General features: G+C 40.7%; 1 protein-coding gene across 1 annotated transcript in view; it reads right to left on the reverse strand.

Moving 5' to 3' along the window:
* Positions 1-14,993, reverse strand: part of LOC126336157 (uncharacterized) — an 87,403-nt gene extending 72,410 nt beyond the window's left edge. Inside the window, exon 1 of the mRNA XM_049999649.1 lies at positions 14,862-14,993. Coding sequence (XP_049855606.1) covers positions 14,862-14,904 — 43 coding nt within the window. The 5' untranslated portion in view covers positions 14,905-14,993. The remainder of the gene's footprint in view (positions 1-14,861) is intronic.
* Between the last annotated feature and the right edge of the window lie 657 nt (positions 14,994-15,650).

The following is a 15,650-nucleotide window of genomic DNA, read 5'->3' on the forward strand; positions in this document are numbered from 1 at the left end:
CGCCATCCACCGTTCGTTGGCTTACGGAGTATGATGTAGATGCTATAGATGTAGATGTACGGATTATCGTAATGTGTTTGTTTAAAATATTGGCTGACTAACAAAGAAATTTTCAGTGTAGGTTGTCTTTTCGTTTATGTTATGCGGTGATGGACTCTTGTCTCATTTAGTCCTAGCAAATCTGTTGGATGCCTGACTTCTCACACGTGTCTGATCAGTGCGAGATTTCCATATTAGTTTGTCACTTCTCCTCTCTATGCAAATTTCAAACGAAACTTCCTGGCAGATTAAAACTGTGTGCTGGACCGAGACTCGAACTTGGGACATTGCCTTAAGCGGGTAAGTGCTCTACCGACTGAGCCACCCAAGCACGACTCGTGTTCGAGTCTCTCTGTCTGGCACACAGTTTTAATCTGCCAGGAAGTTTCAAACAGTTGATTGCTGACACAGAACATAAGTGAAAGGTGAATCACAATTAATTTTGACTGCTGGTACGAACTACTGTTCTTGGGGAAGACGAACTGCTCTAATCTCACTTGTGTCCATTGTTTCCAAAGGAGGCTTCCTAACAGTAGTGACAATCATCTACTCTGCGACATTGCGGGCCACTAATGGCGCGTCCTCCGAGTGTCGTTATCGTTATGGCCGTCGTTAGTAGTGCTCCCAGATCCCCTGTGACAGATGGCAGCTCCGTGACTTCCGGCGTTTATCACGCTGCTCTTTTGTGAGGCCACGACCAAGGTCGCGGGGTGGAGCGTCTCTTGGCGGCCGACGGCTCCTGGAAGGCTCTCAAGAGCGGGCTCAGCAGCCGCGCGTGATCGATAGCTCTGGCACCAGCCACCAGGCAGTAGGCGCCGCCGACAAGTAGCTATGCGGAGATCTCGTGATGCGGAATCTCTGACACTAGAGCGGTCATTGTAAGTATCATCAGCATACGAACAGTTTTCCTCGTAAATATTTTCACGAAAATTACGTTTCTTGAAAGTTGGGAAATCAGATAGGAATTTAATCGACAATAAGCATTGTGTTTATGAAGAACATCATTCATTTTGAGACAGAACTTTTAATAAAATTTGAATTTAAGTGTGCCTTTATATCTGCGCTTTATAGTCTACCGTGGGGAGCGGAAAGGATGAATATCCATATCAGGCAACACAGAACGTGACACATAGATTAGCAGTGTTCCACAGCATCGGCCTAAATGTCTCTGTATTGCTCCTTCAGTAACCTTAATAAAATATTGTTGTCCATTTCGTAACATTTTCTATCAGGATCGTGGGGTTACAACAGTATGTGTCAATATAAAATTGCCTTCCTGTTATTTTTACTGCTATGATCGTGAGATGAGACGTATTGGAGAAAGAAACAAGTTATATTAGTTACATTGCTTTCTAAGCCATACCACATACAACACTGACTACAGATATATAGACGTACAATGAGCAATAGCTTAAGTCTTACTGTAAAGAGGAAATTTACAGAATTTGAAATAAAGGAAAGCTACCTTCTGTCTACGTCTTGTTGCTTAACGGGTTGAAACAGGGTCTAGACATACATAAAATAAACGAAAACTTTGTTTCAGTGACCATAATAGAAAGAAGGTCATCGTCAGTCGTATTACCATTTGTCTTTTTCATTGCAGATCTAGATATCAGCTGACAGTGTAGCTATCATCCATGCTTTATAGGTAGTCATGTACATTCTAAATGGTTATACAACTCTTGTTAAAATATAACTTAGGCGCGTAGGAACACTTCTCCAACCTATAACGCACTAATGATAACTGCGACCTTAGCTGAAACGTAGATCTCAATAATAAAAACAGAGGATAACACGACCTATGCTGACCTTACATCTATCCTAGATCACATCACGGTCGTAGCGCACGGTCGTTTCCGTGGAATCGGACATGATGATTACTTCCGGGTGCTTCAGGTTGGAAGCGTCTATGACAGTGCTGAGCTGAAGACCAAAGTGCTAGCTGGTTTTGCATACTTCCAATCCGTGTTTGACTTGCCGAATTACATTTTGCCACAAAACGAAGGTAAGTGTTCATTCAGTAAAAGTGAGCAGTAATATTTATCTATTTTATTTATTTTTGCATTTATTTCATCCGTTTAGGACGTGCAAGCCCTCTCTTACATCTAATCAGACGTCCTTAGACAGTAAACTTTACAACATTACAGTGTATGACCAGTACATAATATCGATAATAATAATAATAGAATAGTCATTATTACAGGTGTAGTAATGATTATATATAATTTAAGAGTTGAGGATCTTATTAACATCAAGTCAAACAATTTTTTCAATACGTTCAGTATGAATAACGGAAATGATGCCTCACAGAAATGTGGAGCAACAACAGAGGACTCAAATGTGGCGAAGTAAGTGACCAGTGAAAGGAAGCTCGAGAAACAATGTATTTCATCAAGTATATAACTTTACTCTTTGTAGACATCTCTAAAAATCTCCGGGAAACCCACTCATTTTCCGGTGCACGAACTACTTATCGATAGTTTTGACTAATAATAAATACCAGTTGCATCCCAATTTTGAGCACTCTACTGTAACATAAAACGGAGAAAAAACGTCCACATTGATCTGGCAATTATTATTTACGCTACTTATGGTACAGTGATTATCGAATCTTCAGTTACACACTGAGGTGACGAAAGTCATTGATACTTCCTAATATCGTGTCCGGCCTCCGTTTGCCTGGCGAAGTGCAGCAACTCTTAGTGGCACGGACTCAATCAGTCATTAGAAGTCCCCTGCAGTAATATTGAGCCATACTGCCTATATAACCGTCCACAATTCCGAAAGTGTTGCTGGTGCAGGATTTTGTGTACGAACTGGCCTCTCGATTATGCCTCAAGAACGTTCGTTGGGATTCACGTCAGGCGCTCTGGGGGCCAAACCATACGTTGGAATTGTTCAAAATGTTCTTCAAACCAATCGCGAACAACTTTGGCTCGTAGACATGGCCCATTGTCATCCTTATAAATTCCATTTTGCTAGCAAATATGAAGTCCGTGAATGGCTGCAGATAGTCTCCAAGCAGCCGAACATAATCATCTCCAGTCAAAGGTCGAACCAAGAGGATCCAGTCCATTTCTTGTAAACATAGCCCACACCATTAAGGAGCCACAACCAGCTTCCACACTGCCTCGTTGACAAGTTGCGTTCGTGGCTTCGTGGGGTCTGATCCACACTCGACCACTGCCGTCAACTTTTACCAGCTGAAATCGGCACTCGTCTTACCTGGTCACTACTTTCTGGTCGCCTAGGTTCCAACCGATATGATCACCAGCCAAGGAGAGGCGTTACAGTAGATATCGTGCTGTTAGAAAAGGCACTTGCGTCGGTCTTCTCATGCTATAGGCCATTATAGCTAAATTTCGTCTCACGTTCCTAACGGATACGTTAGTCGCATGTCCCACACTGATTTCTGTGGTTATTTAACGCATAGTGTCTTGTCTGTTTGCAATGTCAACTCTACATAAACGCAACTGTTCTCTGTTGTTGAGTGAAGGCCGACGGCCACTATTTTGTCAGTGGTGAGAGGCAATGCATGAAATTTGGCGTTCTCGACACACTCTTGACACTGTGGATCTCGGGATATTGGATTCCCTAACGATTTCGGATATAGAATGTCGCATGCGTCTAACTCCAAATACCATTCCGCGTTCAAAGAATGTTAATTCCCGTCGTGCGGACATAATCACGTCTGAAACATTTTCGCATGCATAAACTGAGAACTAGTGGCGAATCCGCCAATGCAGTTGCCTCTTTACATTGTGTACGTGATACTACCGCAATCTGTATATTATGTGTATATCGCTTCCTCATAACTTTTGTCACCTCAGTGTACAGATGTTTATGTATCTATATTGGATCGACGTGAAGCTTCAGTATAAATATAAAAGTAAGAAAAAAAATATTTTGTCTTTCTAATTTGTAACAGGCACTCTCAAGCCATTTTTATTCCTCCTCGACAGTTGAAACTGTTTGCTGTCGTATCCATATGCTTGACTAAGCTGACGAGAACTCTAGAATCGTTTCCAAGTTCAAACGTTGTAGCGCATTGTGCTGTATTATATCTATGTTGCCTGGCCCAAACTGTCTTATAAAATACCTCATTATCAGGATTAACTAAGGATTTTTTTTTTTTAGGTTTGCATAAATGTAAACTTTCCGAGTGTATTTCCTATACGTCAATAATCTTCCGATCCCATTTCTTCAATGCTGATTATTTTTAACACTAGTGTTAATCAAAGTAGGTCTCTCTCTATTAGTATTTGCTTTTCCAATTTGAAGTACTTCTTTCTTAATGAACACTGATCTTTCCAGAAAATGTTGGTAACGTGCAGTGTTGTATGTTACGAAACGATTATCATTTTTCACTGCACGAAAATATCACAAGTGTGATACACATTCAGCTGACAAGTGGAAATTAGTTATACAAGAGGATTACTGCGTAATATATTTTGACCGCTAGCGAGCAGACAATTGAACACTTTAGCAGTGCGTCGGCGCTTGTAATTTCATTTGATGCATTGTCCTCGGAGCTGGTCACCGTCACCAGCGAGGACGTGCGTCAGTCAGCGTGTGTTGGAATCCACGTAAGTAGCTAGACCAGGCGTATTCAACTGCCACTCAGTATTGTATCTCTGTTACCAGCAAAATGTTATAACAGCCCACCAGTACCAAAGTAATGGTATTTATAAAGTATGGAAACAACCTTACGTTACAAAATTCATAAAGCAGAGGCACAACATGTCAAATTTTAAATTTATGGTAAGTTCCTGTGGGACCAAACCGCTGAGGTCATCTGTCCCTAGGCTTACACACTACTTAATCTAACTCAAACTAATTTAAGCTAAGGACAACAAACACAGTCATGCCCGAGGAGCAAATTCAAGCATATAATAACAATAATTACTTACAAAATACATTATGTCAAAGTTTCATGAAAATCTAATGAAATAATGTTTAACAGGCAAGCGTCTACTGCCCAGTATGAAAGTTCAAGAGGCCACTGATGAAGTGTAGGGGCCAGGCTGGCTACCACTGAGCTAGACCGTGCAGTATCGTAATGTAAATCTCGTTATGCGGGAAGCGATAATGTTTCGAGTGATGCTTTATTTTAGTGTGGTTTTAATGTTGTAAAAATCGGATGAAAAATATTTTTATAGGAGCATTCTGTACTCGCTAAACCACCATCTGGTTATCTAATTAAATGGTATACACACTGTGGTCTTCTAACTGAATTCCAACTCCCCTGCTGACGCGTTGAAGTTTTTCAGTGCGACGCGTATACTGTAAAATCCCAAACTGTGATGATATTAGAAAAGATTACTGCACGCTACAACCACAAATTTTTAGAAACGTCCATGACAATATAAAACAAGCATCACGTGTGTTCTACGCTGATGTTAACACTAATGAACATGTTTCTTTAAAATTCTCTCCAGTTTGAAGTCCCGCTCAACAATAAATTTTCACCTGAATAGTCACCTGTGTAAGCAGACTTAGGCTCACTTTCCGGCGACTTACTAACATAGTGTAAATATACAAGAACAAAATATTCACTGAAACACAAAAATATGCTACGTAAGAGACGACAAGGAAAAATTTCAGCTGGAAATGTAATTTTTTGCAGAGCGTAACTATAAATTCGGCTAACTACATTTTAAACGCTTTTTAGAGTCACAGCACTTAAATAAGTGTACTGAAGTAGACTTGTGTATTGTAAGTTAATGTCATGTACATCCTACAAATAGTATCATACTGTCTATCTCGAAAAAAGTATCACAGGACTAAATGAAATAAAATAAGGATGTAGTAAAGATCATCAGCAGTGCCTGCTACATCTAGATTCACTCACCACGCTGCTGGACGGTGTGGGCGAGAAGTCCACATACCCATGTAACAACTGTGTGTATCGGATATCGTTATGCACGTTGGTAGCTATGTTATTTATTATCAGTTGTTGGAATTCATGTTAACATGTTTTCGCAGTCACAGTAGAGACAGAATATTGAAGCTTTCCAAGATTTCCAGGACTGAATAAGGCCTCACAGCGAAAGACAGCACTTCTGGGTTGGGAACGAAGTGCTTTTGCTTTTTTCAGTGTTAAAGGCAGGCCGCGGAGTGGAAGGAAGAAGACCCGAGTAGAAACTTGTGCCGGAGTCTCTGTTTCGACTGAACTATCTCCTATGAAATGGACAAGTGAACGTGCTTCGGGACTCGGAACACCGAGGACAACAACGCGTGACCACGTGAAAACAAACTTAAGGTCAGACCTTTCCGACTGACGTTCTTAAACGAATCATCAGACACGGACAGGAATCCACCTGTTCTAGCATGCTGTGCCTTGTTAACTCAATTTCCAAATGCAATGAACCGTGCGCCAAGGTTGTGTTTTCAGATAAAATTCCATTTATCGCAGCCCACGTACTAGAAATATTGTCGTTTGGGTCAAAGCGAATCCTCATTACACAATCGAGTTAGAAGGGAACCTGCCTCGCGTAATGATGTGGGCAGCGATGACATCACAACATCTGCCAGCAATTTTTTAGGTGACTATGAATGGACTAATTATTAACATGGTCAACACTTCAGTTTGCGGAATAGGGGCTCACAGAATACGTTTAGTTTCAGAAAGGTGGCGAACGTCTCACTACACTCTTGCAGTGTGCAAGTTCCTAAATAAACATATTCCAGGATGATGGATAGCCCTGGTTCATCAGCAACTTGAAATGTCCACCAAGTAGTTCTAACCTCATCACACCCGACATATCTTTATGGGTAGTCATTAGGGCGCGTGTATCTGCACGTCGTTATACTACAAGCGAAGAACTCCAAAACGCTGTTGAGAGTGCATTTCGCAGTTGCTCAGAAATAGGTCAGGAATAACATGGAGGCTTACTGAAATGTGTTTACACTGTGATGGGGAACATACCGATATATTTATTGGGGGTCTAATAAGTATGATATACGTCTGCTAAAACAATTCAAATCAATTAGCACTCGATACTGGGGGTTATGGGGACTTCTCGGTCACCCAATATGGAGGTAAATTACAATTAATCGGTACGATGGATTAAAGAATACATATTTATGAATTTTGTGAATAAACGTATTTATTGAATATTTCAATGTTACTCCATCTCTCACGAAGTTGTAATATCGCAACGAGTTTCAGGAATTAAATTCACGTTTTTAAGAGAAGTAACCTATAAATTATCTAATATACTAAAATATATAACACAGCTGCGCAATCGCGTGTTCGTGTAGGCGCGATGTACGCCCTCATGGCTCTACACTGTGATCAACAGTGCAAAATTTATATATCAATATGTTCCTCAATGTATAAGTCATTTATCCAGCAGATGGGAATGTAACCCCCTTAAATGTTTCTTTTTTATTTACTCAGTAAAATAATATGAAACAACCTCCTCCCCCCCTTGAAACTTGAAAGTTACCAAGAAGGGGTGGCTTGCGCGCCTCAGCGATCGACATAACCGCACCGTCGGTGGAGCCACAACGGAGGAGTATCTGTGGAGAGGCCAGACAAATGTGTGGTTCCTGAATAGGGCAAGCAGCGTTCTCAGTAGTTGCAGGGGCAGCAGTCTGGATGTTTGACAGATCTGGGCTTGTATCATCAGCCAACGTAGCTTGCTGTGCTGGTACCGCGAACGGCTGAAAGCAACTTTTCTCGAACACATGCAGCTCTACTGTGTGGTTAGATGATGCTGTTAGGATATGTGTGTGGGGACTACAAATGAGGATGCCGTTAGGAGGAGAACATAAAAAATGCATTCTACGGGTCGGGGGATGGAATGTTGGGCTCTTAATCTGGCAGATAGTTTAGAGAATTTGGAAGGTAATAGATTCAAGTAGGATATAATGCGAATTAGTGAAGTTTGGTGGCGGAATGAACAGAATAATCAGGCGAGCACATGGTTGCAAATACAAAATGCAGTAGGGAAGTTTTGCTAGTCTGTCAGTTAAGTATCTAATGATGGCCAAAGTAGAGAGAGTATAAAACGTTAACTGGTAATGGGAAGGTGAAACGTGAACGAAAAGCACTCTTCAGACAGGAAAAGTGTAGAAGCCTTTGAACTGTGGTGCTGCAGAAGAGTGCTGAAATTTATGTGGGTAGATCACGTATCTAACGAGGAGGTGCTGAATAGAAATGAGAGAAAAGAAATTTGTGGCAGGGGTCGGTCAGCAGGACAGAGTCTCAGATATCAAGCAATTATCGGTTTAACGTTGGAGGAAAGTATGGAGAAGTAAAATTTGAGAGCGAGACCAGGGGACGAATATAAGCAGGTTCAAATGGATCTAGGTGTTCTGAGATGAAGAGGTTTACACAGGATAGAGTAGCCTGAAGAGCTGGTGAAACCAGTCTTCCGACTGAAGAAGACAACAATATACAAAACAAAAACTTAAATGTTTATTTCGTATGTTCTCTGATATACAGAATAAAACGATTTTATTGTAGTAGTCCACCTATAAATATTAATGTTAGAATTTCTCTTTGTCCTCCGCCCTTAGGATATAATTTATCTCTAGTATAATGGGAAAGTGATTGTGTGCGTAAGTTTAGTTCAACGACCAGTTAAAAACTTCATGATTGTTCTACGTCGATGTGCTCCTGCATCTTGAGACATTTGAAAGGTCATCTTACTATTTAAAAAAGCTTGGAGAAAAACAGAGTTCGCTTGAATGTGTTTATTAAAACTCTGAAAGTATGGGAAACACTACCACTCGCATTTGAAATTTGTGGCTGCAATACACCAATTTACTAGTGATGGTTTTGTCTTCTTTAACCGGTGCGAAGGCAGTTGGATAAATGATTCAACGCTTTATACGCCGATATCTTGAAATAGAGGTGCAATTTTTCAACACTGGAAGTCGCAGAAATTTTGTAATCATAATGTAGTAAAAGCGAAGCAATTTTGAGAAGAATACATTGTAAAAATTAGTGTAGTCATAAAATTTCTTATTGAAGTTATCATACTCCAAAAGAATATTTTAAAAAAAGGACTGACTCATATAAACATTTAGCGTCACAAAAGGTATATAGAAACACAGAAATGCAGAAATCATATTTTTCGGATATGAAAAGCAAAAATTGATTTTCGTTTAATGTTATTGGACTCGTCTGTTTATCGCATGGAATTCACCAAGTATAGCTTTAAGAAATGCAGAATCAGTTTAGCATGTAGACAGTATTTCTAACACTAACAGTTAATAAGTATAATTCACATGTTTCATTATCATATAATTACGTTTCAACACCTGCATTGACAGTATCAGTTAGATGCTCGAAAAGACGTGTCAATGGCAACTCATCAACATTTCTTTAGCACAGAATTATTGCACGGCATTTTTGGCTTAAATCTTCTCTACTGTTTTAGTCTCCTTAATGAACCTGTTCTTGCATCACCCTTGGTTAATACGTGGTCTCTTAACTGTAACTGTTTAGTGCATGTGACTGATTCTACGGGTACACATACATCTGCATCCGCAAAGATACTCCCCAAGCCACCGTACGGTGTGTGGCGGAGGGTACCCTGTACCACTAACAGTCATTCCCTTCCCTGTTTCACTCGCAAATAGAACGATGGAAAAACGACTGTCAATATGCCACCATATAAGCCCTAATTTCTCGTAAGTTATCTTCGGCGTCCTTACGCGCAATGTATGTTGGTGGCAGATGAACCGTTTGGCAGTAAGTTTCAAACGCAGTTCTAGAAATTTTCCTAATAGTATTTCTCGAAAGGAACGTCGCCGTCCGTCCAGGGATTCTCGTTTGAGTTCGCAAGGCATCTCCGTAACACTTACGTGTTGTTCGAACCTACTGGTAACAAATCTAGCAGCCCACCTATGTATTGCTTATATGTCTTCCTTCAATCCGACCTGGTGCGGATCCCAAAATACTCGATCAGTACTCGAGAATAGGTCGCAGCAGCGTCCTATATGCGGTTTCCTTTACAAGTGTATCGCTCTTTCCTGAAATTCCCGCAATAAACTGAAGTCGACCATCCGCCTCCCCTACCACAGTTCTCACATGCTCGTTCCATCTCATATCCCTCTGCAGCGTTACGCCCACATATTTAGACGACTTGACTGTGTCAAGCAGGGTACCCGTAATACTCTATCCGAATACCCGTAATACTGTATCCGAAACTTACAGGTTTGTTCTTCCTACTCATCCGCATTAACTTGCATTCTTCCACATTTATAGCTAGCTGCCATTCATCACACCAACTGGAAAATTGTCTAAGTTGTCCTATATCTTCCTACAGTCACTCAACGTCCACACCTACAGCACAGCATCATCAGCAAACAACCGCAGATTGCTGCCCAACCTGTTCGCCAAATCGTTTTTATATGTATATAGAGAACGACAGCGGTCCTATCACACATCCCTGGGGCACTCCTGACGATACCCTTGTCTCTGATGAACACTCGCCGTCGAGGACAACATACTGTGTTGTGTTACTTAAGAAGTGTTCTAGCCACTTCCATTAATGTGTGTGGACTGTAACATGACGGCTTTTTCTCACCGATCAATGTTGTTATTTATTTTCTGAATACAGTGTATTGTTAAGAAATGGTTCAAATGATTCTGAGCATTATGGGACTTAACATCTGATGTCATCAGTCCTCTAGACTTAGAACTACTTAAGCTTAACTGACCTAAGGACATCACACACCTCCATGCCCGAGGCAGGATTCGAAGTTGCGACCGTAGCAGCAGCGCAGTTGCGGAAAGAGGCGCCTAGAAGCACTCGGCCACAGCGGACGGCAGTGTATTGTTAGTATCGGTGTTAAAGTACTAATGCTTTGAAAACTTTTGACATCTCGAAGCATTAAAGTGTTGCAAGTCACTCGTATTTTGCGATTCCTTTGCAATACCGACAGTGTAAACAAGTGAGTTTAGTTTTTGAAAATCACGTTATTTACTTAGTGGTTTGCAGAATGAGGCAAAACGCACACAAAGGGAATGATGCCTTGTACTGAGAAATTTAACCTCGTGGATGTTTGTGCAAAAATAAACTCCTTCGACACGGAAAGGAATCACGTTATACAGCAGTCCATTAAGTTACATAGTACAGATACTTCAAAAGTCACAGATTTTTAGATACACAGTCCTAACTTTTGAACGTTGGTATGAATTAAAGAGAAGAAAAATAACAGAAACGGCCTATATCAACCATCCTGTTGTATTGTGGATTGCGATTTCCATTTGTATAATTCAGAATATTATTTTCACTCTGGGAATCAAATCACAGCAATCAACACAGGAGCTACAGAGACTAAAGGATGAATATGTAAAGTAAATGATGTTATAAATTCTTATAAACAGACCTATTAATAACATCTACGATAATAAATGAAATACCGGTACTCACCTTGGGACTATAATGTCTTTTAACGCATTCGCCAAAAATCTAGTTTTAATAAAAAGTTCTTTTACAATTATTCTGAATATCAAAATAGGAACACAAAAACAAAAGATAAACGTTACTAGAAAACTTTTAAGATGTATTTTTTTTGTATTTGTATGTATTATCAAGACAATAAGAGACAAGAAGTTTTAGAAATTTGATGCTGCAGAAGAAGGCTGAAGATTAAATGAGTATAGCGAGCAACTAATCGGTAGATGCTTAATCAGATTGGACAAAAAGAAAATTTTGGCAGAAATTGTCTAAGATAGACAATCAATAGATGGACAGTTCGTGAAGCATCAATGAAGTGTCAGTTTTGCAGTGGAGAGAAGTTTCTGAGTTAAAAATTATAGAGGAACATCAAGGGATGAATACAGTAAAGAGATTAAGATAGGTGGAGGTCGCAGTAGTTAGCCGAAAAAGCAAACCCACAACAGGCTCGAGCGGTGATGTGTTTGATACTGCAGATAAAAACAAAACTGATACCAACGATCATTCATTTGCTTTATACGAATCTAACAGAGACGGTTAATGAGCCTAAAAGAGAAAGTGAAGACACGTATGTACAGCAGCTATTAAGTCACACGGTCAAGAGTGCCATCAGTAATGGAAAACAAACCTAATTCCGAGCAGCCCGTCATTAAATAGCCTGGAGTTTTCGACATGTGATTTGCCATTATTATAAGTCAGAAAGGAAACATCCTTTACAGATTCGTAAACTAAGAGGTTGGGCTCCTGTTGAGTAATTGGAAGGAATAAACGATGAAAAAATACGCCCATGTCTACATGTTAGCGAACAATGCGGGAAGATACAAATATTTGCGCTTCGTACAAGCGTAGCGTTAATGACCTTTGATTACGCGACTAGTGGGTCGCTGCTATTGCCTATTCTGTATGCTCCTGGTACTCTGTATTCATATGAACTGATACGGAGTCCACAAACTAGAGCAGTAATCCGGCATACATCGTACAAATATCTACTGAGCATTCATGTGAAAACAGCGACTGGAGTAGTCACGTCGTCTCATTTCTACGTAAAGGAACTAGGTGACTTCGATTTAGTAGATACATGAGCGAAATGCAGTTTGTTTACAAAAAGGAATGCTCGGTAGATATTTGTACTATGTATTCCGGATTACTCCTCCAGTTTGTGGACTCCGTATCAGTTCCTATGAATACAGAGTACCAGGAGCATACAGAGTAGGCAATAGCCATGACTACAGGCATCTATGTCACACGTCGGTGTGGTACGTAACAGCTGAGAAATCTCATCTGACAGGACATTCGAAGGAAGACGCTTAATAACTCTCGGGGAGCAATTTACCCTCTACGGTATAGATCTAGATTAATGCAACCATGCACACTGGCGTGCAAACATCCATTTATCCACACTGATTCATTAAATAATGCAGGAAGGAACCTTAATGCATGGCACAGTGAGAAGACGTCTCTGATACATTCTTTATTGTGATTTACAGAGTATAAACATCTAAGTGGTCACACACGGACAACATATTATTTGAGTCGGTAATCACAACTTGACTAGAAGAAGGGATCGGTATATGGAATATGTTCTGAGAGATAAAGAGATCACTATCTTCGTATTGAAGAAAAGCGTGGAGGGTAAAATTCGCAGAGGGAGGCCAAGAGGTACATACGTTAAAGAGATTTATATGAATGTAAGCTGCAGTATTTATTCGAAGAGGAAGAGGCTTGTACAGGATACAGTACCATGGGGAGCTGCATAAAAGCAATCTTCTGACTGAAGCCAGAACAACGACATCAGTCACGGAAAAAACAGAAAGAAGCTAACAAACCTGACTTGAATTAACAAATGAAGGATTCATTGGACGTGTTATAAATTTCTTGCTAATGGAATAATAAGGAACTGCTAAATACTTCAGATTTTTCGCACACATTAAAATCCTGGTCTACGCAATAGTAAAGAAACGTCAGCGTTAACGTAACTCGCATGCCAATTCGCTTCAGAAAATCGATTTTTTGTTTTTCGCCTTAAACTGATATTTAGAGTTTTCCGAAGGCACTGAATTGGACATCAGGGAGTGGTGTAAAAATCGAAGATCTCTCGGTGTGCGTCCTCGCCTATGTTACCACAACTTTCACAAGACAGTATTGTCATTAGACTCTTGTTTGATAACACCTGATTTTCAAGTTGATAACCCTCTTAGAGAATACGCTTTGTGACGACCTTGTGTTTTCCTTGTTTATATTTGGACTTTGAGCGTAATTTTCATTATAAACTTTTCTGTAGTTTGAGTTGTTGCTATTTTGTCATCCTTGAATGTTATTCTGCATTAATTTGTTTTAGCAAGCGAAAGTTAGCAGGTGTCAAGTTCTTGAGTAAATAGGAATATATCCTGCGTTTAATATGAGTTCATCAGTTTTGGCAACTGATTCCAAGAGAGTGGCCGAAGCTGAAGAGTGGGCCCTTGAGGAAGATAAAGACGCCAGAATAACAAGGAGGAACAATAAAAGGAAGAGAGAAGATGAGGAACATGTAAACAAAGATTAGGCAACTGGAAATTTTTAGGAATGACAGAAGTGAGTCACAAATCAAATTTCACTCTGAACTGAACTTCATGAGAATTAAGTTTCCTGGTATATTTAATTTTATGCACAAAAATATATCTAAGCTAGAGGTCTGAAATTTTTAGGTTTGCTTCAGTTTACTATTTGAAGGAAAATAGTCTACAGGCACTAAACTAATATCAACAGGAATGAAATTACGTGCTGATTAATTATAAAACATTCATCTTCATTTCGTTATCAGATATAAACGTTTCTAGAATTAAAAATTTGTGACTAAAATGACATCATGGTACTATACCTTTCAAATACACATGTAGTTAATGTGTATTTAAACTTTCAAGTATCTAAGTAAGACATTTAGTCAGAGCACAGATTTCAAGTGTGGGCTGGGATATCAAAATGTAATTTACTGATCTTCACAAAAACAATAACTAACGTTATCAAAATATCCAGGAATAAACACTCCTATAGTGATACAATTTTCATCCTACCAAAAGTTCACGTTGTTTAGTTAGAGCGCTGTAAACTTCATGAACTTTTTTTTTGTATTTTCCCAGGTGTTCACAGGCAAGTTACCTTACGGTACAGAGTAATCGGCAGTAACTGGCTATTTGTTGACATCGATTTTCACAGCTGTAAGAGACCAAGCCGTCTATTCAAGACGAATAGCATAAGCAAGTAGATGGCTACGAAACACGAAACAATTCTCAGTCATTCAGACACAGTATTCAGTCGTTAAGAAAGCTAACGACTAAAATTAATAACTGTGTTGTAGAGCCATCGATAATCGTCACTTTGTGCTCATCTTCTGTCATTTTCAAATTTCGACAGATTCCGACTTACCAGCGATGAACACAGCGAGCGATACCGCCGCGATGCGCGCCATGTCGGTAGAGGCGGCGTTAGCTGCGCTGAGCCGGGCTGAGGTGAGCGCGTGGCGGCGCCTGGCGTCGCACTGGAGGCGCCGCCGCTGGAGACGACGCCGGCAGCATCGCCGCCGCTGGGACGCTGGGCCGGCAGCCGCCCGCCGCGGCCAGCACGCACGCGCGCTGCCGTTCCAGCGCATGCGCACAGAGGGGCCTCCCGCCAGATACCTACACTCGTCATGTTGCTAATGTGCAATAGGCCTGCGATACCTCACAGTCTGCCGTAAAATCCAGTGAAGACATCATCCTGAACATGAGCCTCTTTGACTTTGCCGCCCTCAAAAATGGTTCAAATGGCTCTGAGCACTATCGGACTTAACATTTGAGGTCATCAGTGCCCTAGACCTTAGAACTACTTACACCTAACTAACCTAAGGACATTACACACATCCATGCCCAAGGCTGGATTCGAACCTGCGACAGTAGCGATCGCGCGGTTCCAGACTGTAGCGCCTATAACCGCTCGGCCACTGCGGCCTGCTTGCCGCCCACAACAAAGCGTGATTAATATTCACGACGAGTATCCAGGAAAGCTCTCCAAAGAGCAAAAAAGTATTGTTTCCAGAGGTGATTTTGCCTTGTGGTTTGAAGCCCTGTGGAGGGTATCAACCAAAGGCTTCATCGACTCTATGACGATCTCGGCTGCCAATTTTTTGGACGTGCAGTATCGGCTGTTGAATTGGAGGAGTCCCTTGAGATGTCAGGG

This window comes from Schistocerca gregaria, chromosome 2 (genome assembly GCF_023897955.1).
Source record: "Schistocerca gregaria isolate iqSchGreg1 chromosome 2, iqSchGreg1.2, whole genome shotgun sequence".
NCBI classification, from domain to species: domain Eukaryota; kingdom Metazoa; phylum Arthropoda; class Insecta; order Orthoptera; family Acrididae; genus Schistocerca; species Schistocerca gregaria.